The 26,623-nt window shown below is 54.0% G+C and overlaps 1 protein-coding gene across 3 annotated transcripts in view; it reads left to right on the top strand.

Moving 5' to 3' along the window:
- LOC141988677 (MLX-interacting protein-like) overlaps positions 1-25,842 on the top strand; it is a 45,728-nt gene extending 19,886 nt beyond the window's left edge. The window contains exons 2-17 of one of the 3 annotated variants that reach the window (XM_074954561.1): positions 2,846-2,952; positions 3,394-3,476; positions 4,908-5,021; positions 5,777-5,818; positions 7,179-7,341; positions 7,807-7,902; positions 9,764-9,801; positions 10,174-10,636; positions 11,169-11,212; positions 11,502-11,589; positions 22,668-22,744; positions 23,122-23,238; positions 23,608-23,735; positions 24,197-24,320; positions 24,765-24,894; positions 25,574-25,842. In XM_074954561.1, the coding sequence (XP_074810662.1) occupies positions 2,846-2,952; positions 3,394-3,476; positions 4,908-5,021; positions 5,777-5,818; positions 7,179-7,341; positions 7,807-7,902; positions 9,764-9,801; positions 10,174-10,636; positions 11,169-11,212; positions 11,502-11,589; positions 22,668-22,744; positions 23,122-23,238; positions 23,608-23,735; positions 24,197-24,320; positions 24,765-24,894; positions 25,574-25,695 (1,936 nt within the window). In that variant the 3' untranslated portion in view covers positions 25,696-25,842. Of the gene's footprint in view, positions 1-2,845; positions 2,953-3,393; positions 3,477-4,907; positions 5,022-5,776; positions 5,819-7,178; positions 7,342-7,806; positions 7,903-9,763; positions 9,802-10,173; positions 10,637-11,168; positions 11,213-11,501; positions 11,590-22,667; positions 22,745-23,121; positions 23,239-23,607; positions 23,736-24,196; positions 24,321-24,764; positions 24,895-25,573 lie in introns of those variants that run through there. The other 2 variants (XM_074954562.1, XM_074954563.1) reach the window with 2 other exon arrangements.
- Positions 25,843-26,623: the final 781 nt, after the last annotated feature.

Here is a 26,623-nt window from a genome sequence, read left to right on the forward strand (position 1 = left end):
TAGACAATGGATCGCGTGGTGTGGTCTGGATGAAAGCTGGAGGCATGTAGGTAGGAATAGCGGTCAGTAGGTTTCCAGTATAGGAAACTTCACTCCTCTGTTGGTTAGAAACCTTCATCTAATTTCAAGTCTAAACTTCCTGATGGCCAGTTTATATCCATTTGTTCTTGTGTCCACATTGGTACCTCACTGACATACTCAAGTACTTGCTGAATTAAAAATCCTGGATTTGTCACTGAGCTCCATCAAAGTTTGCTGCCACCTTGAACCACATGACACTGGGGAGGAGATGGGGGTTGCCCCGGTCCACCAGGAGGGAGCATCAAGCAGCACTGGAAGGGGAGTGGGGACTGGCACGTTTGGGCCATGGATGTGGAATTCATTATTTCAGGACATAAACCCTTGCTAGCTTCAATTTTGTGGTGCTCATGCCATTTTGAGCATGTCAGGAATAAAGCCAAGCAGGCAGAGAACTAAGGATGCTGGCCAGGAATGGACACATCTGTCCTCCCGCAGAACATTGTCTGCCTAACATGGCAGTACCCAGCCAGTACCTGGATAGGAGGAGTTTACATCCCCCTATAGAGCCGGAACCTAGACAGATTATTGTAACACAGCACATAACCCTTAATGTTTGAGGCCCGTTCCGCATTGTCAAGCTGGATCTCAGGGGCTATCTCCAGCACTGGCTTTCCCTAGGTCTTTGGTTCAGCGCTTGGTGTGCCAAAGAGATCTTGGCTGTCTGGGGGAATCTCCTGAGGGTCCGTGATAGACAGGGTGCCTCTTGATGGCATGGGCAAACAATTCAGCATACAGGGGTTCCGCAGTGGGCACCCTGGCAAAAATCCAGTCCAGCTCCTCACAGTGAGTGCATGTCCTGGGAGGTCTTGGTTTTGCAATTCTGACGGAGCTCCTGGTGATGGGCCTTATCCCAAGAGTGCCCCTTCTCCTGCATATGCTGCCATAGCCACATAGATCTGCATTATGGTGATTCTTGGGTAGATGGAACTGGACATGCTCTCCATCCCATAGAAGTCCCGGACCTCTGGATGGCACCACACGGATCCATGGAGTGGTGTATGGGGTGAGCCGGGGTGTCTGATGGGGGATACTGACCTGTTCTGTACGGGATGTATGGAAGTACAGGGCATAGTTTGCTATAAGGGATTGGGGGATGTGAGCTTGCCACGAGCTGTGATCACAAAGGTGCATATTTGAGGGTATGCTGGTATTTAACCTAGGTGTGTGTGTGTGACATATGGTCAATATGTTCCTGGAGCAGTGGAGGGCATACAAGTCATAGAGTTTAAGGCCAGAAGGGACCATTAGATCATGTGAAGTAATGCATTAAGGGAGGGCTATCTGAAGCAGTGTAGATAATCCAAAATTGGGATGCATCCACACAAATCTTACAGCTCATTCTGGAATAGAGTTATGTCACTTCCAAAGCAGGGCTCTCCAGGGTCACTCCAGGAAACTTGTGGCAGTGAAATGTGGGCACTGAGGAAGGCTGAAGAGCAGCAGAAGGATGTTTTTGATTCTTGTTGTCTTCGTCAGCTGCTCCATATCAAGTGGCAGGGCAAGATTAGCAATAGGGAGATTCATAGTTGAACTGTCACCATCAGCGCAGGTTCAGGCTCAGTGGCTTTCTTGATACAGACATATTACTAGGATGGAAGACCAACAAATTATTAAGTGTGTTTACCAAGGAATGTCACTACATGGCCAGCGGTCACATGGACACCAAAAGGTTTGGTGGCACAGGAAGACTTCTGATGATGGACACAGACTGAACATACAGCTAGACTGTCTTATGGACCTAGGTAGAGACTGAGCTAGGTGGCATGCAATTTGCCTTTGTGGCTTACCCTTATGATGTGGATGATGATAACTTCCAGCACAGGATAAGACATCAGATAATGATGAAAAAAGAACTTGTGTGGTTGGATGCAAGGCAGTCTGTGCCAAAAAAAACTAGATCCATCAAAGAAACATCCCCACGTGGAGAAGCCCTGAGAGTCTTTGCATTTCTTAATGCCCTTCATCTCCTGGGGCATGTCTTCACTGCACAGTTAGCTCTGGGTGATTGGCACCCAGGTTGGCTTAGCCCAGGTGTCACGTCCTCACTGTTTCTGCACTTGCCTGTGTATGTCAGATTGAGTATCCCCTGGTTCTTTGTGCTGAGACACTCAGATTCTTTCCAAGTCAGATGTGTCAATTGCAGCAGAATTTGTCTGTCCTTGTGGGGAATTGTGGGAAGGCATTGGAGGACTATCAGCACTCAAATTATTTAGCCTGCATCCTCACTGCAAAGTGGGTGGGTTCCAGCCCAAATTATACCAGAGCCTGGGTTCTAACCTATTCCCATAGTTGGATCAGCTAGCCTGGGCTTGAAGCATCACCAAACGCAGGTCAGAGGTTTTCCTGTGTGTGGATGGGGAGAAATTGGGCTCTGTACGGGATCCATGGGGTGGTATACGGGATGAGCCAGGGTGTCTGGTGGGGGATACTGACCTGTTCTTTACAAGATCCATGGGTGGTGTATGGGGTGAGCGGGGGTGTCCGGTGTGAAATACGGACCTGCTCTGTAGGGGATCCATGGGGTGGTGTATGGGGTGAGCGGGGGTATCTGGTGGAGGATACTGACCTGCTCTGTAGGGGATCCATGGGGTGCCTGGTTGGTGGGATACTGACCTGCTCTGTACAGGATTCCTGACCCTTCTCCATCTCTGTTCTCTTCTGTCATTGGCTTGCTTCTCCCGTTAGGCTCTGCCCTTCCTTGCCCCCATCCCCCTCTCTCTGGACCTGCATCATTAAAGGATTTTATTCCTTTTGTTTTTCATAGTGGGAAAATCGTGTCCCCCAAATGGAAAACGTTTAAAGGTCTGAAGCTGCTGCCACGTGACAAAATTCGGCTCAATAATGCCATCTGGAGGGCATGGTACCTGCAGTGTGAGTGGGGGCTGGGGCTGCCCAGGGGCACACGGGGCTCTGGAGTCTCCCCAGAGTGGGCACAGTGCAGGCAGTGGTAGGGTGAGCTGACCAAGCAGAGCAGCCCATCATACCAGAGGGGCTGCTCAGTCTCCAGGGCTCTGAGCTGAGTGGGCGAGGCAACGCCACTTTCAGGGCACCAAGAACCTGCTTCACTAGACAGAGCACCACATAAGGAGCTTTCAGCCACTGCCCCACCCTAGAGGGGAAAGGTCCCATGTCCCATTCCCTCGCCCCACCCCCAAGACAGCCAGTCTCCCTGCCCTGGGGCCAGATCAGAGTTGGTGGGCCCCTCGAGGGGAAAGGCCCCATGTCCTATTGCATAATCCCCATGGGAGTGCTCCCTGGTCTGTGGCAGAGGAGGCTACAGCAAAGGCAACTGTTGTTTCTTGCCCCCTGCAGATGTGGAGAGGAGGAAGAACCCTGTGTGCAATTTTGTGACGCCGCTGGAGTGCAGTGACAGGGATGACCACCGCAAACCGGAAGTGAGTGAATGGGGATGAGGGGCAGGGCCGGTGCAACCACTAGGCAAACTAGGCTGTCGCCTAGGGCGCCAAGTGGTTGGGGGCGGCGGTGGAGCAGAGGTAAGCTGAGGCAAGGGGGCGCGGGGAGGGCCGCCTGCAGCAACTAACGGGGGCGGCGCACAGGGGAACCGCTCCCCGCCCCAGCTCACCTCTGCTCCGCCTCCTCCCCTGAGCACCGCCCCGCTCTGCTTCTCTCCCTCCCAGGCTTGCGCGCCAAACAGCTGATTGGCGCCCCAAGCCTGGGAGGCAGGAGAAGCGGCCACATGCTTGGGGAGGAGGCGGAGCAGAGATGAGCTGGGGTGGGGAGCTGCTGCACAAGGCTCCCTGGGCCTAGGGGAGGGAGGGAGGGGGCTGCGGGGAGCTGCCACGGGGGGGCTGCCCGGGTTGAGGGGAGGGAGGGGGCGGAGGGGATCTGCCGCAGGGGGGGTGCCTGAGGGCGGGCGGGGGGGGGGAGCTAGTGCAGGGGCGGTGGGCGGCACAAGGTGGAAGTTTTGCCTAGGGCGTGAAACCTCCTTGCACCGGCCCTGATGAGGGGCACTGCAAGGGGCTCCTCTCCTGCAAGAGACTTTATTGCACCAGTGACGCAGATTACTTCATAGGTCCTCCCTGCCCCCTCCCCCATGAGGGGTGCCCCTCGCTTACCCTGCCCCTCCCCTCTGAGAGGACTCTGACCAATAGTCCTAGGGTCACCTCTCCGCTCCACTCTCCCCAGATTGGGTCTTCATAAGGGCTCTCTGACATTTTTCCATCCAAACTACCTTTGGCAGAAGATGGGTTTTCCACTAATCAGAATTTTCCAAAAAAATTCTCTGCTTTGCAGGGAAATTCTGATTTTTTTCATTGAAAAATGAATGCCCAAAAATTAAAATGTGATTTGGCAGTGCTGCCGTGGTGCCTTGTAGGAATTGTCCCTCAGTGTCTTCCATTGGCTGGACTCCCCAGCTGGATTACATCTTCCATTATGTACCATGGGCCAGGGACTTCCATGATGCACAGACTCCTGTCTCCAAGAGGTCAGGTTGTGATGCATCATGGGAGTTGTGATTCGGTTTCCTCATGTCCCTAGTCTCCATTCTGGGCTGCGCTCCCCAGCGGGACTGCATCTCCCATGATGCACCGTGGTCAGGGATGCCCACAATGCACTGCTTCCTTTGCCAAGAGGGAAGATTGTGGTGTTCATGGGAAATGTAGTCCAACCAAGAAGGCCAGTTTATAAGGGAGAATGGAAGCACGGGGCAATCAAACTACAGCTCTCATGAGGCATGGCCATAGCATTTATTAATTGAAATATTTAATTTTATATCTGAGATTTTTTGGTTTTTGAATTTCTGCTGAAAAATCTGAATTTTCTGTGGAAACTCCCTCCCACCCCCATTTTCCGATTGACCCTAGCCCCACCCTGCCCTTGCCTTGCAGGCCGTGATAATGGAAGGGAAGTACTGGAAGCGCCAGATTGGAGTGGTCATTCGGGAGTATCACAAGTGGCGGACATACTTCTGCACACGGGTAAGACCCCACCACCACCACCCCTGCATTTCTGGTGTCCTCCCACTGCTCTGAACAGTGCCCTGCTCTGCTAGCAGGCCCAGAGGCCGCTGTCCTGTATGCCAAAGCAGATACAGCCCAGGCAGCAGTAGATGCTGTGGCCCCCAGACCTGCTCAGTCTTCAGCCTCTCTGCTGCCACTGCCATCGAGGGAAAAGTTGGCAGCAGTGGGGGCTGGGTTCTGTGGCGTGCCCATCAGGAGTAAAACTGAGCCCCCCTCCCTCTCGGGTGTAAAATGCTTTGAGATCTCTATGCCAAGTAAGGGGAAGAGGGCACTGAGCAGTCTCCAGGTAGAGAGAAACTGCCATTACTGCCCTGCAGTCTAGGGGTGACTCAATGCCCAACTCTGGGCTTCCCTGGAATCCATACTCCATCCATCCATCAGTCCCTTTCCCCATCCCTCCATTACTGGACAGCTGGCTGTCATCTCTGCCAGCAGCCACCCCTGCCTGCCCACAGCCCTCTGTAGATCTCCCCAGCTGCTATAATACTAAGTTGGTGGGACCCCCCGGCTCCTGCACGATTCCCCACTTCCCTCTCAGATCACCCAAATTTACCTCCGTGATTGAGAAAGCAAAGGCTGGCTCAGTGAAATCCCAGCCTGCTGGGGATGGGGAGTGAATGGGCAAACAGCCCCATGCCAGAGGACACGATGCCCTGGACTGGTGGGCAAGGACCATGTGTTGGTTTTAAAGCTCCTTTTTGTTTAATGTTTAGGTCCAGAAGAAGAAAGATAAACCTGAGTCTTTATCCACCCAGGTACAGATTCCTTGCTCTGTCCTTACAGCTTGCAGCACCTCCTGCTGGGAGAGGCTGGCACTGGAGTAGCCCGGAGTTCCCCCCATTCCCAGCACTCCTGCCCCGCTCCCTACAGCACCTCCTGCTGGGAGAAGCTGGGACTGAGGTAGCTGGGAGCTCTCCCCCACAGCCCGAGCTCCTGACCCTGTCTTGGTACATGGCATCGGCTGCAGAGCTAGGTGGGGGACCACGTGGGCCATGGCCTAGCCACGAGTGGCACTGCAACCTGGTGCATCAAACTCAGATTTGAAGGTGGTGGATGGACGGGTTCATAGGCCAGGGAGGTCAGGCTGGTGGAGGGGGGGACGGGGGAAGCACATGAGAAGGGAAGAGGAGTGGCAGGGGGACCAAATCTATGCTGCTGCCCCCATCCACTTTAAATGGCACTCCAAAGCCCCAGCGTAAGATGCATCTGCACGTGTGTTCCCCCTCTGTGGTCCTGCAAGGGCACCCACTCTCAGCTGCACGCTTCTCAGATGCCACCTCTCTTGGGTGGAGACATACATCTCCCTCGCCCTGCCTAGGACATTTCCAGGCTGTGCAGTTCCCTGACTGTGCTGTGATATCCTCCAGGAAAGCAGACTGTCTAAACAGACCAGCATCTGTGCTGGGCAATCTCATTAGAGACGAATAACAATGACATTGCTAGCAGTTACAAGTGATCACGTGGCTTTTCTGAGCAGGCACTTTTATTCTTAAGGTAAAAGCATTACAGAGAAAACATGAAAACAATAACACAAGTTACACACTGGTAATAAGCTTACCAGAGATCACCCCAACTCCAGCAAGGGCTCTGGCCGATGATCAGTCCTCCAGACCTCACCCAGGGATATTTCTGTGGTCACCAGTTCATAGCAGCTGTCAATCAGAACTAGCTCCCCCAGGAGTTAGGGAGTCCCTCCTTTATCCCCTTTGAAGAGACCATGAATGGGTATCAGCCAGGCAATGGGTTTCTCCCCAAGGCGCCACTTCAAAATGGTAACTCCACTAACTTGCATCCCCCCCACCCAAGTATTTCCTAGGAAACCCACTTAACTAAAAGATCAGTCTAGTCTAGCCCATCATTTTAGAGAGTCCTTTGAGCACGTGCCACTTCCCAGGGTTTGCATTAGTCCTGTCTCCCCCTTAAAGGAGTTACATCCTCCCACAGTAATCCGGACACAGCTTTAATAATACAACAACCTTCCAAGACACTTCACCTTAACTCAGCAAGGTTTGTTCAGGGTGCTGCCGATTATTGTCCCATCTGTCACAGGATCTGGGTCACCAGTTATCAGTCTGTGTCTCTCTCCTCCCCTCCCCCCCGCCCCCCCCCGGGCAGGGAGTGGCTCATGCTGCCTCCGGCGAGGGGCTTAGCAGTGAGGCCAAGGGCAGCTGCCCCATGGAGCTCGACCTGGACACCCTGGACAGCCTCATCTCTGACCTGGCCGACACCATCTTCTACAGCCGCAACCCGTATGTGGGGCCCAACCCCCGCAGCCTTGGTGAGCACTGATCAGTGTCCCTAACACAGGGGATTCCCCTCTCCATGCCCCATAGGCATTCCCCTCTCCAGGTCTCGGCCCCCTTTCCCCATCTCTCCATAGAAATTCTTGTCTCTGGATCTCTTCCCCTTACCAGAGGGATTCCCCTCTCTGGATCTCTGCCCTGCCCCCATGCTTCATAGGTGCTTCCTTCTCTCATTTGCATCCCCTGCCCCCCAAGTGCTAAAAGGGGGTGGTCCTGAGCTCTGACCCCCCTCACCCCTGTATCCCCCAGGCATTCCTGTCTCCGGATATCTGCCGCTCTCTCTATCTAGGGGTGTGAATGGGCCCCCCTAGAGTCCTCGTTTGCTGCCTGGCAGTCTAGTGCCTGAGGGGAGCGAGGTGGGTTGGGCAGGGCTCTGCTTTGGGCGGGATGGGAGCAGCTGGTGCTGTGTCTGATCCGCATCACCATACCATGTTCCCCAGCTCACCAAGGCAACGCAGACATGATTCAGCCCACCCTAACCCAGCTGCATCCTAACTTTGGAGAGGATTTCATGGACACCCTGGACCCCACTCATGGTAACTTGCACTGGCCACTGTGCACGGATCCCATCTGGGGTGAGGTTGGCTATCCCGGCGCACGGCGACGGGGGCGGGGGGGTTCCAAACACCATGCTGCCTGGTGATAGAGGGAATCCGCCCGGTGTCCCCTCCCGGGCGCCCTGGGTCAGACCAGGGGCGTCCCCTCCCGGGCGCCCTGGGTCAGACCAGGGGCGTCCCCTCCCGGGCGCCCTGGGTCAGACCAGGGGCGTCCCCTCCCCACCATGCTGGAGCACACTGTTAATCTGTTGCTGGGAGGAATTGGAAATCCCCACGGGCAGGTTGTGCAGCTGAGTGCTGTTCATGGCCTGGCCTGTGACCCACCCACTGCTAGCTCAGCTGGCTGCAGAGACGGCCCTTCCTCCCAGGCCCAGGCTTCTGCCACCTCACACGCTGCAGGCCAGGTGGAGATACCATTGTGGAGAGAGCCGCCCAGTATCTCACCTGAAACCTGCCCCTCATGGGGCGGGGCGTTGTACTCTCTACAGACTGGCCTCTGCAGAGGAAGCTTAAAACTATTCATTGCCCTGAAAGAGATGCCCCCTGCTCTCTCTGCCTTAGGGCAGCTATCCCAGCATGGGGCCTTTCTCCTCTAGTGGGTGCTGAGTTTGAGCCAGCCCCAGGACAGGGCACAGGCTGGCTCAGAGGGATGGGAAATGGGACACACAGGCCCTTTCCTCTCTAGGAGATTCCAGTTCCAATCCAGCTCCAGGGCGGGGGAGTGGCAGGCTTCGGGGGTGGGGAATGGGGTTTGGCCCTGCAGGCCTGGCATTGTCTGACGGGCTCATCAAAGGGAAGTGGCAGGGAGATTGTGAAGTGACTGTGGACAGAGAGCTGCCCCCGCAGCATGGGACACACCAGTGGAACTTCCTGCTGCAGGGCCTTTGCAGGACACCGGAGCTGTACGCCAAGGAGCCTTATCTCAGTCTTTCTCTGTCTCTCTCCCTGCACCTCGCTTGGACCCAACAGACAGCCCGGCCAGCTCTCCCTTGCGGGCTGCCAGCCCCAGCCTCCAGCGGCTCAGCTGTGCCTCCTCTGTCGCATCTAGTGCCTCTGACTCCCTGAAACTTCTCCTGTCTGTCGCTCATGTAGCCGCTGCCAAGAAAGTTTCAGAGCGGGTCCCCCACGTCTGTTCTTCCTGCTTCTGGTCCTGGGGCTGGGCCCAGATGCTGCCCAGGCTAGCTGGATGGCCACGCCCCAACTGCGAACGTCCCTGATGCCAAGGGGCAGCCAGCCGAGACTTTGGGTCCCTGCATGGACCCAGTGAAGTATTTCAGGTCAAATTGAAGCTGTGCATTCTGGGATATGTAGTGTCTCCAGGCCACCTCCCCATATTCAAGATGAGGTAATTGGGCCAGTGAGCCACCATTTCATCAAGGGGTTTGCCCAAACGCTCAGAACTACCATGCACACACCACACCAACCCACAGCTGTCACCCTAGTCACCACTGCTACGGCCCCAGCCACTGCACAGCAGGGAATCCTGTGTACCCTGCAGCCACACGGCTCTGCCGACGCCCCTCAATCCCAACCTGCAGCCCCCTGCTAGCCTAGCCCTGAGCTTCCGCCTACCCCCAGCTCTGCCGATGCCCCTCAGTCCTGACCCACAGCTCCCGCAATCCCAGCTCTGGGGTCCCCCAAGTCTGAGCTTTGTAGCTGCCATTTGTACCAAGTGTTGTGATGTAATTATAATCATTCCTATTATGGTTATTCTGCTCTGATTTATCCAGGTCCTTTGCATTTTCTCTCTCTCTCTTCCCCCTGCCCTCATCTCTCCACCCCCTTTCAGCCTTTCTTCTTTGTCACAAACAGTTCATGCTTTTTCTCTTTCCCTTCACAGATTTCTTTGCTGCCTGTCGCCCCCAGCCTGTGACCCAGGTGAGTAGCAAGTAGCAGCTGCCCTCTGACTGCTCAGCAATGCCCCCGCCCTCTGTCTGCAGAGATCAGCTGGCACCACATTGCAGCCTATGCTTTGCCTTCACTGCAAGGTCTATGACCTCCTCCCTGGTGTCACAGCACCCCTCCTCTGGGGAGGGCAGGGCTGGGTGGTGCAGACCCCTCCCTGGTGTCATAGCCTCCCCTTGCTGGGAGGGCAGGGCTGGGAAGAGCTGGCCCCTCCACCTGGCCTGCTGTCACAGGCCCCCTGCTAGAAGTTCAGGGCTGGGTGGTACAGGCCCCTCCTCCTGGCCTAGTGTTGCAAGCCCCCTGCTGAGGAAGGCAAGGCTGATTTTCTCTCCCTCTTTCCCCCAGGCCTCCACGCTGCTGCCAGCTGCTGCCCCACTGGTCTCTCTGTCCAGCACTTGTGACCCGGACGTGACCACCAGCACTAAGGAGCTGCCTCTCCACAGGAGCTCCCTCACCTCCCTTTCCTTCCCCCTGGATCTGGAGCCCCTCACACCCCTGAACGGGCACCAGACCTTCCTGCCGCTCTTCCCCACCTCCCCACTGCGGGTCAGCCCGCCCCCGCCCAGCCTTCCCACGCAGCACCCCCAGCCCACCCTTGTCTTCTCCGTCATCACCCACACGGCTGCCGAAAAGCCCCCTTCACCCACCCGACACCCTCCTTCGCCCGGGGGCACCTTTGCCATGCCTGCGTCTGGACCCCTGCCCAACGGGGCAAGGTCCCGGCAACTGCAGCACATTGCCCCAGCGCCCACTGCCACCCACCCCCCAGCAGTCCCCAGTGCCTTCCTTACCCGCCTGCTCGTAGCAGGTATGTGCTTGTGTGGGCAGCTCAGCCTGCCTGCCTGGCACTTGGGGAGGGGCTGTTGTGGTGGGATGAAGGGGAGTGGGTGTGGGGAGAGTGGGCACAGGGGCATTGCTTTTAGGGGCAGGCAGGTGGGGATGGGTGCGTGGGGCAGGGGAACTGGGCATGCCTGGGGGTGTTGCTGTCACAGGTCAGTGTGGAGGGAAATTGCTCGTGGGGGGCTGGGCACAAAGGGTTGCTGTCGGGGTGGGGGACCAGGCACTGAGGGGGGGGAGTTGGCAGGGGGCTGAACATAAGGGGTATTGCTGGTGTGGGGGTACAGGGGAGGGCTTTTGGGTGGGGGAGGAACAATGGATTTGCTGGTGGGAGGAGTGGGTGGGGGTGTCCACAGTACAGGGGAGCCTCTCCCCCCTCCCCCCCTCAGATGGCCATCGCAAGACCCAGGGCTGGAGAGACACTGCCCTGGGTGGCTACCTAGGAGCTGTGGTCTCTGTGGGTGAGCCTCACTCCTCCTCTACCCACTTTCTTTTCCCCCCAGGCCCATCGCCACAGCCCCTCACTCCAGCCAGGGACTCTTCCCAGGTAAGAGCACCTCCTGCTGGAGAGGGTGGGGGTGGGCAGTGCAGGCTCCTCCCCCTCTCTGGTGTCACAGCACCCCCTGCTGGGGAGGGCTGGGCTGGGCATCTATAAGCTCCTCCCCCTCCCTGACGTCACAGCACCTCCTGATGATGAGTCATACAATTTAAATCTACACAGGAATCACTCCGCTAACGCTTCTGGGTTTAGTGGTGCCCCACTCTCCCCCAGTGCTTGTGGCTGGGGCAGATTTCTGTCCTCCCTTGCTGACTCCCTCCTCGTCTCTCCCCTCTAGGTCTGCGCCCCCCTGGAGCTCCCTGCAGGTGTTCTGCTGATGGAGAATCCCATCCACCCTCGCTCTGTCACTGCCTCCTCCAGCACTGGTAAGATGGGGGGTGCTGCTGTCAGGCCCCTCATCACATGGGCTCTCGCTGTGGGTGCTTGGCTCTCGGGGGTGACGGGACAGGGGTGATGGGGCTGGGGAAGAGCATCAGGCTGGGGTGGGTATGAAGAGGGAAGGGGCAGGGTGGTGGTTGGCTCATAAGTATCTAGGGAGTGGGAACTTGGTGGGTTCATAGGTGGCTGAAGAGAGGGCGTGTTGAGGGGATAGCATGATGGGGGGCTGGCTGGGGGGACTGGGGGGATGACAAGGTCAGGGGCTGGCTGGGGGGACTTGGAGGGATGGCTGGGTGTACCTGGCTGGAGGATCTGGGGGGACCTGGGGTGATGGCAAGGTGGGGGCTAGCTGGAGACTCTGAGGGGACAGGAAGGTTGGCAGGCTGGCTGGGGGGACCTGAAGGGCTGGCAAGGTGGAGGCTGGCTGGGGGATCGGGGGGAATGGCAAAGTGGGGGACTGGCTGTGGGATCTGGAGTGATGGCAAGGTGTGGGGCTGGCTGTGGGATCTGGGGGGGTTGGCAAGGTTGGGGGCTGGACGGGGGATCTGGGGTGATGACAAGGTGGGAGCTGGCTGGGGGATCTGGGGGGCTGGCTGGGGGGGGCTGGCTGGGGCACCTGTTTGTGTGTGGAGGGGGTTGGCTCCGGGGAATGGGGTGACTAGGGGGTGGCTCACCCTGCATTTCCTGCTGGTGTGGGGCCCGGGCTGTCCAAATTTGGGGATGCCAGCTCAGTGGCACCAATGGGTGATCACACCCAAGAAAGCCAGGTCTGTGGGCCAGACGCTGGTTTGGCCCCAGGCTGGCACTGCCTGGGGCTGATCTGGAATGTGCCATTCTGGGGACGAGGTGGGGAGCCTGCAGTTTTAGGCTCCTCCCTATGGCGAGGGTGGCACTGGGGAGGGTTCACGGCATCACTGATCTGGGGGTGGATCCTGGGAGTGTGGGGCCTAGAGCCTTCTCTCCTCCACATGAACAGACCTAGAAGGGGACTGGGAGCTGAACCCACTTGGGCAGTGTCTGACAGGTTCCCTCAATAGCACGTGCCCAGAAGTGCTGGGGTGGGATGGCTCACCCACGGTGCCCTACTGGGCTCCGGGGAGCAGCATCAGGATCTTGCCCACACGAGTGACCTGAATCATAGAATATCAGGGTTGGAAGGGACCTCAGGAGGTCATCTAGTCCAATCCCCTGCTCAAGGCAGGACCAATCCCCAACTAAATCATCCCCACCAGGTCTTTGTCAAGCCTGACCTTAAAAACCTCTAAGGGTATGTCTACACTATGAAATTAGGTCGAATTTATAGAAGTCGTTTTTTTAGAAATCGTTTTTTATATAGTTGATTGTGTGTGTGCCCACACAAAATGCTCTAAGTGCATTAAATGCATTAACTTGGCAGAGTGCTTCCACAGTACCGAGGCTAGTGTCGACTTCCGGAGCGTTGCACTGTGGGTAGCTATCCCACAGTTCCCGCAGTCTCCGCCACCCATTGGAATTCTGGGTTGAGATCCCAATGCCTAATGGGGCAAAAACATTGTCGCTGGTGGTTCTGGGTACATGTCATCAGGCCCTCCCTCCCTCCCTCCGTGAAAGCAATGGCAGACAATCGTTTCGTGCCTTTTTTCCTGTGCAGACTCCATACCACGGCAAGCATGGAGCCTGCTCAACTCACTGTCACCATACGTCTCCTGGGTGCTGGCAGACACGGTACTGCATTGCTACACAGCAGCAGCCCATTGCCTTGTGGCAGCAGACGGTGCAATAGGCCTGATGACCATCGTCATCATGTCCGAGGTGCTCCTGGCCATCTCGGTAAGGTCGGTCAGGAGCGCCTGGGCAGATATGGGCGCAGGGACTAAAATAGGAGTGACTCGACCAGGTCAGTCTCTTTAGTCCTGCCAGCAGTCCTATTGCACCGTCTTCTGCCAAGCAGGCAGGAGATGAGGATGGCTAGAAGTCCTATTGCACCATCTTCTGCTGAGCAGCCAGGAGATGGGGATGGCTAGCAGTCCTACTGCACTGTCTGCTGCCAGCCAAAGATGTAAAAGATAGATGGAGTGGATCAAAACAAGAAATACACCAGATTTGTTTTGTATTCATTTGTTCCCCCCTCCCTCCCTCCGTGAAATCAACGGCCAACAATCATTTTGGTGAGGTCTGTCAGGGGCACCTTGAAAAGTTGAATGGGGATTCAGTCCTGCCTGAAATAGCAGGGGGAAGGATAGCTCAGTGGGTTGAGCATTGGGTTGAGCATTGGCCTGCTCAGGGGTTTTGAGTTCAATCCTTGAGGGGGCCATTCTGTGTGACAGTTGTTTTTGTTTCTCCTTGATGTAAAGCCATCCCCTTTGTTGATTTTAATTCCCTGTAAGCCAACCCTGTAAGCCATGTCGTCAGTCACCCCTCCCTCCGTCAGAGCAATGGCAGACAATCGTTCCGTGCCTTTTTTCTGTGCAGACGCCATACCATGGAGCCCGCTCAGATCACTTTGGCAATTAGGAGCACATTAAACACCACGCGCATTATCCAGCAGTATATGCAGCACCAGAACCTGGCAAAGCAAAACCGGACAAGTAGGCGACGTCAGCACAGTGACGAGAGTGAGGAGGACATGGACACAGACTTCTCTCAAAGCACGGGCCCTGGCAATGTGCGCATCATGGTGCTAATGGGGCAGGTTCATGCGGTGGAACGCCGATTCTGGGCCCGGGAAACAAGCACAGACTGGTGGGACCGCATAGTGTTGCAGGTCTGGGACGATTCCCAGTGGCTGCGAAACTTTCGCATGCGTAAGGGCACTTTCATGGAACTTTGTGACTTGCTTTCCCCTGCCCTGAAGCGCAAGAATACCAAGATGAGAGCAGCCCTCACAGTTGGGAAGTGAGTGGCAATAGCCCTGAGGAAGCTTGCAATGCCAGATAGCTACCGGTCAGTCGGGAATCAATTTGGAGTGGGCAAATCTACTGTGGGAGCTGCTGTGATGCAAGTAGCCCACGCAATCAAAGATCTGCTGATATCAAGGGTAGTGACCCTGGGAAATGTGCAGGTCATACTAGATGGCTTTGCTGCAATGGGATTCCCTAACTGTGGTGGGGCCATAGACGGAACTCATATCCCTATCTTGGCACTGGAGCACCAAGCTGGCGAGTACATAAACCGCAAGGAGTACTTTTCAGTAGTGCTGCAAGCACTGGTGGATCACAAGGGATGTATCACCAACATCTACGTGGGATGGCCGGGAAAGATACATGACGCTCGCATCTTCAGGAACTATGGTCTGTTTCAAAAGCTGCAGGAAGGGACTTTCTTCCCAGACTAGAAAATAACTGTTGGGGATGTTGAAATGCCTGTAGTTCTCCTTGGGGACCCATCCTACCGCTTAATGCCATGGCTCATGAAGCCGTACACAGGCAGCCTGGACAGAAGTCAGGAGCTGTTCAACTTCAGGCTGAGCAAATGCACAATGGTGGTAGAATGTGCATTTGGACGTTTAAAAGTGCGCTGGCACAGTTTACTGACTCGGTTAGGCCTCAGCGAAACCAATATTCTCACTGTTATTACTGCTTGCTGTGCGCTGCACAATATCTGTGAGAGTAAGCGGGAGACGTTTATGGCAGTGTGAGAGGTTGAGGCAAATCGCCTGGCCGCTGGTTACGCGCAGCCAGACCCCAGGGCGATTAGAAGAGCACAGGAGGGTGCGGTGCGCATCAGAGAAGCTTTGAAAACCAGTTTCATGACTGGCCAGGCTACAGTGTGAAAGTTCTGTTTGTTTCTCCTTGATGAACCACCCCTCCGCCCCCCAGCCCCTTGGTTCACTCTACTTCCCTGTAAGCTAATCACCCTCCCCTCCTCCCTTCGATCACAGCTTGCAGAGGCAATAAAGTCATTGTTGCTTCACATTCATGCATTCTTTATTAATTCATCACACAAATAGGGGGATAACTGCCATGGTAGCCCTGGAGGGGGGAAGGACAAGGCCACGCAGCACTTTAAAAGTTTAAAACTTATTGAATGCCAGCCTTCTGTTGCTTGGGAAATCCTCTGGGGTGGAGTGGCTGGGTGGCTGGAGGCCCCCCACCGTGTTCTTGGGCATCTGGATGAGGAGGCTGTGGAACTTGGGGAGGAGGGCGGTTGGTTACACAGGGGCTGTAGTGGCAGTCTGAGCTCCTGCTGCCTTTCCTGCAGTTCAACCATACGCTGGAGCATATTTGTTTGATCCTCCAGCAGCCTCAGCATTGAATCCTGCCTCCTCTCATCACGCTGCCGCCACCTATCAGCTTCAGCCCTCTCTTCAGCCCACCACTTACCCTCTTCAGCCCGTCACCTCTCCTCCTGGTCATTTTGTGCTTTCCTGCACTCTGACATTGTCTGCCTCCACGCATTCGTCTGTGCTCTGTCAGTGTGGGAGGACAGCATGAGCTCAGAGAACATTTCATCGCACGTGTGTTTTTTTCACCCTCTAATCTTTGCTAGCCTCTGGGAAGGAGAAGATCTTGTGATCCTTGAAACACATGCAGCTGGTGGAGAAAAAAAAAGGGACAGTAGTATTTAAAAAGACACATGTTATAGAACAATGGGTACACTCTTTCATGGTAAATCTTGCTGTTAATATTACATACATAGCACATGTGCTTTCGTTACAAGGTCGCATTTTGCCTCCCCCGACCATGTGGCTAACCCCTCCCCCCTCCCCTATCCCCGTGACTAACAGCGGGGAACCATTCTGTTCAGCTACAGGCAAACAGCCCAGCAGGAACGGGCACCTCTGAATATCCCCTTAAGAAAAGCACCCTATTTCAACAGGTGACCATGAATGATATCACTCTCCTGAGGATAACAGAGAGATAAAGAACGGATGTTGTTTGAAAGCCAGCGAACATATGCTGCAATGCTTTGTTCTGCAGTGATTCTCGACTACGTGCTACTGGCCTGGTGTGGTAAAGTGTCCTACCATGGTGGACGGAATAAGGCTGCCCTTCCCAGAAACCTTTTGCAAAGGCTTTGGGAGTACATCCAAGAAAGCTTTATGGAGATGTCCCTGGAGGATTTCCGCTCCATCCCCAGACACGTGAACAGACTTTTCCAGTAGTTGTACTGGCCGCGAATGCCAGGGCAAATTAATCATTAAACAAGCTTGCTTTTAAACCATGTATACTAGTTAAAAAGATACGCTCACCAGAGGTCCCTTCTCTGCCTGGCGGGTCCGGAAGGCAGCCTTGGGTGGGTTCGGGGGGTACTGGCTCCAGGTCCAGGGTGAGAAACAGTTCCTGGCTGTTGGGAAAACTGGTTTCTCCGCTTGCTTGCTGTGAGCTATCTACAACCTCATCATCATCATCTTCCTCATCCCCAAAACCTGCTTCCATGTTGCCTCCATCTCCATTGAAGGAATCAACACGGTTGGGGTAGTGGTGGCTGAACCCCCTAAAATGGCATGCAGCTCATCATAGAAGCAGCATGTTTGGGGCTCTGACCCAGAGCGGCCGTTTTCCTCTCTGGTTTTCTGGTGGGCTTGCCTCAGCTCCTTAAGTTTCACGCGGCACTGCTTTGGGTCCCTGTTATGGCCTCTGTGCTTCATGCCCTGGGAGATTTTGGCTAATGTTTTGGCATTTCGAAAACTGGAACGGAGTTCTGATAGCACGGATTCCTCTCCCCATACAGCAATCAGATCCCGTACCTCCCGTTCAGTCCATGTTGGAGCTCTTTTGCAATTCTGGGACGCCATCATGGTCACCTCTGCAGATGAGCTCTGCACTCACCTGCAGCTTGCCACGCTGGCCAAACAGGAAATCAAATTCAAAAGTTCGCGGGCCTTTTCCTGTCTACCTGGCCAGTGCATCTGAGTTGAGAGTGCTGTCCAGAGCGGTCACAATGGCGCACTCTGGGATAGCTCCTGGAGGCCAATACCATCTAATTGCATCCACAGTACCCCAAATTCGACCCGGCAAGGCCGATTTCAGTGCTAATCCCCTTGTCAGGGGTGGAGTAAAGAAATAGATTTTAAGAGTCCTTTAAGTTGAAAAAAGGGCTTCATCGTGTGGATGGACGCAGGGTTAAATTGATTTAACGCTGCTAAATTCGACCTCAACTCCAAGTGTAGACCACGGCTAAGGAAGGAAATTCCACCACCTCTCTAGATAACCCATTCCAGTGCTTCACCACCGTCCTAATGAAAATGTTTTTCCTAATATCCAACCTAAACCTCCCCCACTACAACTTGAAACCATTACTCCTTGTTCTGTCATCTGGTGCCACTGAGAACAGTCTAGATCCATCCTCATTGGAACCCCCTTTCAGGTAGTTGAAAGCAGCTATCAAATCCCCCCTCATTCTCTTCTGCAGACTAAATAATCCCAGTTCCCTCAGCCTCTCCTCATAAATCATGTGCGCCAGCCCCCTAATAATTTTTAACAACTCTGCACTTGTCCTTGTTGAACCTCATCAGATTTCTTTTGGCCCAATCCTCCAATTTGTTTAGGTCCCTCTGTATCCTATCCCTCCCCTCCAGCGTATCTACCTCTCCTCCCAGTTTAGTGTCATCTGCAAACTTGCTGAGGGTGCAATCCACACCATCCTCCAGATCATTTATGAAGATATTGAACACAACCGGCCCCAGGACCGACCCTTGGGGCACTCCACTTGATACCGGCTGCCAACTAGACATGGAGCCATTGATCACTACCCGTTGAGCCCGATAATCTAGCCAGCTTTCTATCCACCTTATAGTCCATTCATCCAGCCCATACTTCTTTAACTTGCTGGCAAGAATACTGTGGGAGACCGTGTCAAAAGCTTTGCTAAAGTCAAGGAACAACACGTCCACTACTTTCCCTTCATCCACAGAGCCAGTTATCTCGTCATAGAAGGCAATTAGATTAGTCAAGCATGCCTTGCCCTTGGTGAATCCATGCTGACTGTTCCTGATCACTTTCCTCTCCTCTAAGTGCTTCAGAATTGATTCCTTGAGGACCTGCTCCATGATTTTTCCAGGGACTGAGGTGAGGCTGACTGGCCTGTAGTTCCCAGGATCCTCCTTCTTCCCTTTTTTAAAGATGGGCACTACATTAGCCTTTTTCCAGTCGTCCGGGACTTCCCCCGATCGCCATGAGTTTTCAAAGATAATGGCCAATGGCTCTGCAATCACAGCCGCCAACTCCTTTAGTACTCTTGGATGCAACGCATCCGGCCCCATGGACTTGTGCACTTCCAGCTTTTCTAAATAGTCCCGAACAACTTCTTTCTCCACAGAGGGCTGGTCACCTCCTCCCCATGCTGTGCTGCCCAGTGCAGCAGTCTGGGAGCTGACCTTGTTTGTGAAGACAGAGGCAAAAAAAGCACTGAGTACATTAGCTTTTTCCACATCCTCTTTCACTAGGTTGCCTCTCTCATTCAATAAGGGGCCCACACTTTCCTTGATTTTCTTCTTGTTGCTAACATACCTGAAGAAATCCTTCTTGTTACTCTTAACATCTCTTGCTAGCTGCAACTCCAGGTGTGATTTGCCCTTCCTGATTTCACTCCTGCATCCCTGAGCAATATTTTTATACTCTTCCCTGGTCATTTGTCCAATCTTCCACTTCTTGTAAGCTTCTTTTTTATATTTAAGATCAGCAAGGATTTCACTGTTAAGCCAAGCTGGTTGCCTGCCATATTTACTATTCTTTCTACACATCGGGATGGTTTGTCCCTGCAACCTCAATAAGGATTCTTTAAAATACAGCCAGCTCTCCTGGACTCCTTTCCCCCTCATGTTATTTTCCCAGGGGATTTTGCCCATCAGTTCCCTGAGGAAGTCAAAGTCTGCTTTTCTGAAGTCCAGGGTCTGTATTCTGCTGCTTTCCTTTCTTCCTTGTGTCAGGATCCTGAACTCGACCATCTTATGGTCACTGCCTCCCAGGTTCCAATCCACTTTTGCTTCCCCTACTAATTCTTCCCGGTTTGTGAGCAGCAGGTCAAGAAGAGCTCTGCCCCTAGTTGGTTCCTCCAGTACTCCAGATGAGGCCTCACCAATGCGAAATAGAGGGGAACGATCACGTCCCTCGATCTGCTGGCAATGCTCCTACTTATACAGCCCAAAATGCCGTTTGCCTTCTTGGCAAAAAGGGCACACTGTTGACTCATATCCAGCTTCTCGTCCACTGTAACCCCTAGGTCCTTTTCTGCAGAACTGCTGCCTCACCGCTTAATCCCTAGTCTGTAGCAGTGCATGGGATTCTTCTGTCCTAAATGCAGGACTCTGCACTTGTCCTTGTTGAACCTCATCAGATTTCTTTTGGTCCAATCCTTTAATTTGTTGAGGTCCCTCTGTATCCTATCCCTACCCTCCAGCGTATCTGCCTCTCCTCCGAGTTTGGTATCATCTGCCCTAGATGTTTCCCTGTCTCCTTTGGGAAGTGGATTGGATTGAAAAATTTGTGGATCTATAGGTGGAGGAGGCCTGGAATTACTTCATGTCAAGTTGCAGAAACTATCAGAAGCCTGCATCCCAGGAAAGGGGAAAAAATTCATAGGCAGGAGTTGTCGACCAAGCTGGATGAGCAAGCATCTCAGAGAGGTGATTAAGAAAAAGCAGAAAGCCTACAAGGAGTGGAAGATGGGAGGAATTAGCAAGGAAAGCTACCTTACTGAGGTCAGAATATGTAGGGATAAAGTGAGAAAGGCCAAAAGCCATGTAGAGTTGGATCTTGCAAAGGGAATTAAAAGCAATAGTAAAAGGTTCTATAGCCATATAAATAAGAAGAAAAGAAAGGAAGAAGTGGGACTGCTTAACACTGAGGATGGAGTGGAGGTGAAGGATAATTTAGGCATGGCCCAATATCTAAATAAATACTTTGCCTCAGTCTTTAATGAGGCTAATGAGGATCTTAGGGATAATGGTAGGACGATACATGGGAATGAGGATATGGAGGTAGATATTACCACATCCGAAGTAGAAGCCAAACTCGAACAGCTTAATGGGACTAAATTGGGGGGCCTGGATAATCTTCATCCAAGAATATTAAAGGAACTGGTACATGAAATTGCAAGCCCGTTAGCAAGAATTTTTAATGAATCTGTAAACTCAGGGGTTGTACCGTATGACTGGAGAATTGCTAACATAGTTCCTATTTTTAAGAAAGGTAAAAAAATGATCCAGGTAACTACAGGCCTGTTAGTTTGACATCTGTAGTATGCAAGGTCTTGGAAAAAATGTTGAAGGATAAAGTAGTTAAGGACATTGAGGTCAGTGGTAATTGGGACAAAAGACAGCATGGCTTTACAAAAGGTAGATAGTGTCAAACCAACCTGATCTCCTTCTTTGAGAAGGTAACAGATTCTTTAGACAAAGGGAATGCAGTAGATCTAATTTACCTCAATTTCAGTAAGGCATTTGATGTGGTTCCACATGGAGAATTATTAGCTAAATTGAAAAAGATGGGGGTCAATATGAACATTGAAAGGTGGGTAAGGAACTGGTTAAAGGGGAGACTTCAGTGGGTCACACTGAAAGGTGAACTGTCAGACTGGAAGGAGGTTATTAGTGGAGTTCCTCAGGGATCGGTTTTGGGACCAATCTTATTTAATCTTTTTATTACTGACCTTGGCACAAAAAGTGGGAATGTGCTAATAAAGTCTGCGGATGACACAAAGCTGGGAGGTATTGCCAATACAGAGAAGGACCGGGATATCATACAGGAAGATCTGGATGACCTTTTCAACTGGAGTAATAGTAATAGGATGAAATTTAATAGTGAAAAGTGCAAGGTCATACATTTAGGGATTAATAACAAGAATTTCTGTTATAAACTGGGAATGCATGACTTGGAAGTAACAGAGGAGGAGAAGGGCCTCGGAGTACTGGTCGATCACAGGATGACTATGAGCCGCCAATGTGATATGGCAGTCAAAAAAGCTAATGCGGTCTTGGGATGCATCAGGCGAGGTATTTCCAGTAGATATACGGAGGTGTTAGTACTGTTATACAAGGCACTGGTGAGACCTCATCTGGAATATTGTGTGCAGTTCTGGTCTCCCATGTTTAAGAAGCATGAATTCAAACTGGAACAGGTACAGAGAAGGGCTACTAGGATGATCCGAGGAGTGGAAAACCTGTCTTATGAAAAAAGAAAAGGAGTACTCGTGGCACTTTAGAGACTAACAAATTTATTTGAGCATAAGCTTTCGTGAGCTACAGCTACAGGATACATCTGATGAAGTGATCTATAACTCATGAAAGCTTATGCTCAAATAAATTTGTTAGTCTCTAATGTGCCACAAGTACTCATTTTCTTTTTGCGAATACAGACTAACACGGCTGCTACTCTGAAAACTGTCTTATGAAAGGAGACTCAATGAGCTTGGCTTGTTTAGCCTAACTAAAAGAAGGCTGAGAGGAGATATGACTGCTGTCTATAAATATATCAGAAGGATAAATACCATGGAGGGAGCATTATTATTTAAGCTCAGTACCAATGTGGACACAAGAGCAGATGAATATAAACTGGCCATCAGGAAGTTTAGACTTGAAATTAGACAAAGGTTTCTAGCCATCAGAGGAGTGAAGTTCTGGAACAGCCTTCCAAGGGAAGCAGAGGGGGCAAATGACATATCTGGCTTCAAGACAAATCTTGATAAGTTTATGGAGGAGATGATATGATGGGATAGCCTAATTTTGGCAATTAATTGATCTTCAACTACTAGCGGTAGATATGCCCAAGGGCCTGTGATGGGATGTTAGATGGGGTGGGATCTGAGTTACTACAGAGAATTCTTTCCTGGGCGTCTGGTGGTGTGTCTTGCCCACATGCTCAGGGTTTAGCTGATCGCCCTATTTGGGGTCAGGAAGGAATTTTCCCCCAGGGCAGATTGGCAGAGGCCCTGGGGAGTTTTCGCCTGCCTCTGCAGCGTGGGGCAGGAGGATTCTCTGCACCTTGAAGTCTTTAAACCATGATTTAAGGACTTCAGTAGCTCTGACATAAGTTAGGGGTTTGTTACAGGAGTTGGTGGGTGAGATTCCATGGCCTGCGTTGTGCAGGAGGTCAGACTAGATGATCATAATGGTCCCTTCTGACCTTAAAGTCTATGATTCCCCCAGATGCCAAGTCCGAAGACAGAGCTGAGCGCCTTGGACCCCACACTTTCCACCAGCCCTGCAGCCTCCCCAGCACCAAGGTAACATGGGCCCTTGCCAAACCACCCACACCTGGGCCCCTCCCTGGTGAGCGGGGCGGCAGGGAGACTTTCCAGTGAAAGCCAGGGGTGCTGCGGGGAGCAGGGTAAGGGCTCAGTAGAGGGCCCTGTCCCTCACTGTCAGTGTTAACTCCAGTGTGGCACTAGTGGGTGCTGTGCTGCCTGAAGTGGGGTGGGGGACTTGGTAGGGGGGTGCTTTCCCCTCATAGTGCCGATCCCAGTGCCGCAGCGGGTGCCATGTGTGAGGTGGATAGGCATGACTGCCCCTTCTGTTAGCTCCTGGCTCTGCGCTGTTGGAGAGGGATCAGCCCTGATTCCTGGGGCGGGGCTCACAGCCTAGTTTTGATTGGATCCTGCAGGGCAACCAAAGAGCTGGCTTTACCTCTGCCGACCACGCCCGGCGCATGAACATCAGCTGTGCCTTCAACACCCTTGCCAGCCTGGTGCTGCCGGGCTTGGCCCAGCCCAGTGTTAAGGTACATGCCACGTGGTGCCCCTAGCCATGCCTGCTATCCAGCCCTCCGATCCCACTTCGCGGCCCGGTTCTCCCCAGCAGGGGGTGCTAGAACCCCTGGCTCCACTTTGCTGTGCCTGCCCAGTCCCTCATCCATCCCTCTCTCTCTGTCTGTGCCTCACCCTTGTCCTTCCCCCCTTCTCTGCTCATCCCTGGTCCTCGTCCCTCCCTCCCCATCTCCCCTTCTGCTTGTCCCTTGCTCCCTGTACCCTCTATGTCCATCCCTGCCCTTCATCCCTCTCTGCCCGACCTAGTCCCTCGTCTGTCCCACCCCATCTCCCTTTCTGCCCGTCGGTGGCTGCTGTGTCTCATGCTCGCCTGTTTCCCCCAGCTCAGCAAGGCCATGCTGCTGCAGAGAAGCGTGGTGTATGTAGGGTGGCTGCAGCAGGAGCGCCGGCAGGTGCAGGAGACGGCCCGGCGCCTGCGGGGTGAGATTGAGGAGCTGAGCGTTGCCATTGGGTGAGTGCGGGATGAGGGCGGGGTTGATTGTTGTCATTGGGTGAGTGCAGGAAGTGGATGGGACCTATGGGGTGAGATTGAAGAGCTGAGTACTGCCTTTGGGTAAGTGCAGGGAGGGGGCAGAACCTGATCACCGCCTTTGGGTAAGTGCAGGGAGCTGGCGAGGCCTGAGGAATGAGATTGAGGGGTTGAGCTCTGTCATTGGGTGAATGCAGATAAGGGGCGGGATCTGTGGGGTGAAATCGAGGGGCTGAGCAGTGCCACTGAGTGAGTGCAGAGAGGGGGTGGGGCTTGCAGGGTGAGATTGAGCAGCTTGAGTGTTGCCATTGGGTGAGTGCAGGGGGAGGGGGCAGGGCCTGTGGGGTGAGGTCAAGGAGCTGAGCGCTGCCTTTGGGTGAGTGCAGGGACGAGGTGGGGCTGTGCCCTGGACTAGTTTTACCTTCTCCCCCATCTCACCCCAGGGAGTTCCAGCGCCAGCTGCCCCCCAGCAGGATCCCAGTTGCCCCTCTGTGCTCAGACCCCACAGCCCAGCTGTATGACGACTATGTGCGCCAGCGCACCCTGCAGAACTGGCGCTTCTGGCTCGTATCCACTGGCATGATTGTGTCCAGGGCATAGGGTGACCAGACAGCAATTGTGAAAAATCGGGACGGGGGTGAGGGGGTAATAGGAGCCTATATAAGAAAAAGACCCAAAAATCAGGACTGTCCCTATAAAATCAGGACATCTGGTCATCCTACCAGGGCATCCTGGGGGGCAGGGACACCACAGGGCCCTGGCTGGGAGGGGGCAGGGATGGCTCTTCCCAGGGCAGAGTGGAGGGGTCTCTGGGGGTGGGTCAGGACAGGACAGGGGCTTTGGGGCCAATAGCAATCCCTGAAGAGTTGGGGTGTTCCTTCCTGGGTTAGGGAGGGCAGGACAGAGCAGATGGCCCTACAGGTGGTGGGTGGGGGGCTAAGCCAGCCCTTCTTGGTCCCCTCAGTTAGCTCCGGGGCAGGGGGATTCTCCTTAACTCCCCTCTGCCCACAGTTCAGCATGCTCATCAAGCCACTATTTGAGAGCTACAGGGTGACGGTGACCACCCGCAGTGCCAAGGAGTTCTGCCAGTCAGTGCTGGGCTGGCTGGAGCAGCACTGCGCCCTGCCTATGCTGCGCCCCGGTACGTCCCCACACCCCCAGCAGATCGGGGGAAGGGCCCACTCCAGGGAAAAGGGATTCCAGCCTCTTAAGGAGCTTCTGTGATCCCCTCGGCCTCCAGGAAAACCCCGTCTCCTGAGTTAGGGCCCCCTGAGCTCCAAGAGATGGGCACTTATTCATCCTGCCTGCCTGACGGGGGTGTCCTTATCCACAGGGCACACAGAGGAGATTTAGTAACCCATGTCAGAGCCAATCAGTGGTGGAGATGGGGATAGAACCCAGAAGTCCTGGCTCCTAGACACCCCTCTGCTGTAACCACTAGACCCCACTCCCCTTCCACAGCTGGGACTAGAACCCAGGAGTCCTGGCTCCCAGCTTCCCTCCCCACTCTACCCATTAGACACCACTCCTCTAGCCCAAGCCTTTCTGAATCAGATCCCTACAGTTGGGGTCCAAACCCTAAATCAGGTTGGCTCCGGAATCACTGGTTGCTTTGGAATGTGCCTGGCCTGGATTCAGTATCACCCCCAATCCCCAGTCACCCCCAGGCATTCCTTCACAACCTGATCACTGGGCAGGGCTTTCTGAGCCACCTCCTCTGCCTAGCCTGCCAAACCCAGCTCAGGGTCTTCGGGCTGATAGGATGTGGGTGGGCGGTTTCCATCTGGAGCTAGTGCTAATTTCTCCCTCCCCCACCCCAGCTATCTCCAGCTCCCTCCTACAGCTCAGCAAGCTCACAGCCATCCTCACCCAGCCCTCACGCCTCCCCGAGCAGGCCCTGCAGGCCGTCTGCCGCCCCCCGCACGGCAAGGGCCACAGCTAGTGGGTCCCACTGTGCCGCGCGAGGACATCCCGATGCCGCCTACCTGCGGAGAAGAGAGGATGGCAAGGACTCTGATATCTTCGCCTCCTGGGTGGTGCTCCACCCCACCATGGGCCCAGAAGCGCCTGGACGGACATGCGGGGGCTACAGCGGGCCCTCTGTAACAGCCCTAGATGGGGGAGGCTGGAATTGGGGGGCTCATAGCTGGGCATCACTAGAGTGGGGATCGCTTTAGCCCCCATTGACATGGGAATGGGGTGGCTCAGAGCAGGATCCCCTGCAGCACCCATAGAGAGGGGGATCTCTCAGAGCTGGGGATTCCCCTATACACCTCCAGTAAAGGGGAGCTGGAAGGATGAGTAGAGGGTTCCCTTTAGCACCCCCACATGGGGGCAGGGGGATGCTGGCAGGTCATGGCTCTGTTTGGACAGCGATAGCAGGAGCTGTATTAAACCCCCAGCATGTGGGACTGGCCAGTGTCTCAGATCTCTCCTTGCAGGGGAAAATGGGGGGGAATGGACAAGCAGGGAGCAGCTGGAGACACCTGCCCTCCCCTGCTCGCCTGCCAGAAGGCACTAAAGTGCTGCTAAGGAAGTGGGCCAGCCAGGGGTCTGCCAGTGATTAACCCGGGCTCTCCCTTTAGTCTCAGCCAGCCCCTGCCCTAGGAACTGTCAATGTCTATGGGGTGGGGCCCAGCTACTGCATCCTACCTGCTCTCCTCACCCCCAGTGTCTCAACCCTGCTCCTGGGCCCCCAGGCAGCAGCAGTCACCTGCCAGAGCAAAGCCCCACCCCTGCCCCCTTCAGAACCATTAGCCCCAGGTGGAGGTTTGATAGGCCCCCAGGCCTGGGGGAGGAGAGCATACAAGGAACTAATCTCAATGATTGACTTGTGATAGCTGCCCTGCCTCATGGGAATGTGGCTCCCA

Source organism: Natator depressus, chromosome 6, assembly GCF_965152275.1.
Source record: "Natator depressus isolate rNatDep1 chromosome 6, rNatDep2.hap1, whole genome shotgun sequence".
NCBI classification, from domain to species: Eukaryota; Metazoa; Chordata; order Testudines; family Cheloniidae; genus Natator; species Natator depressus.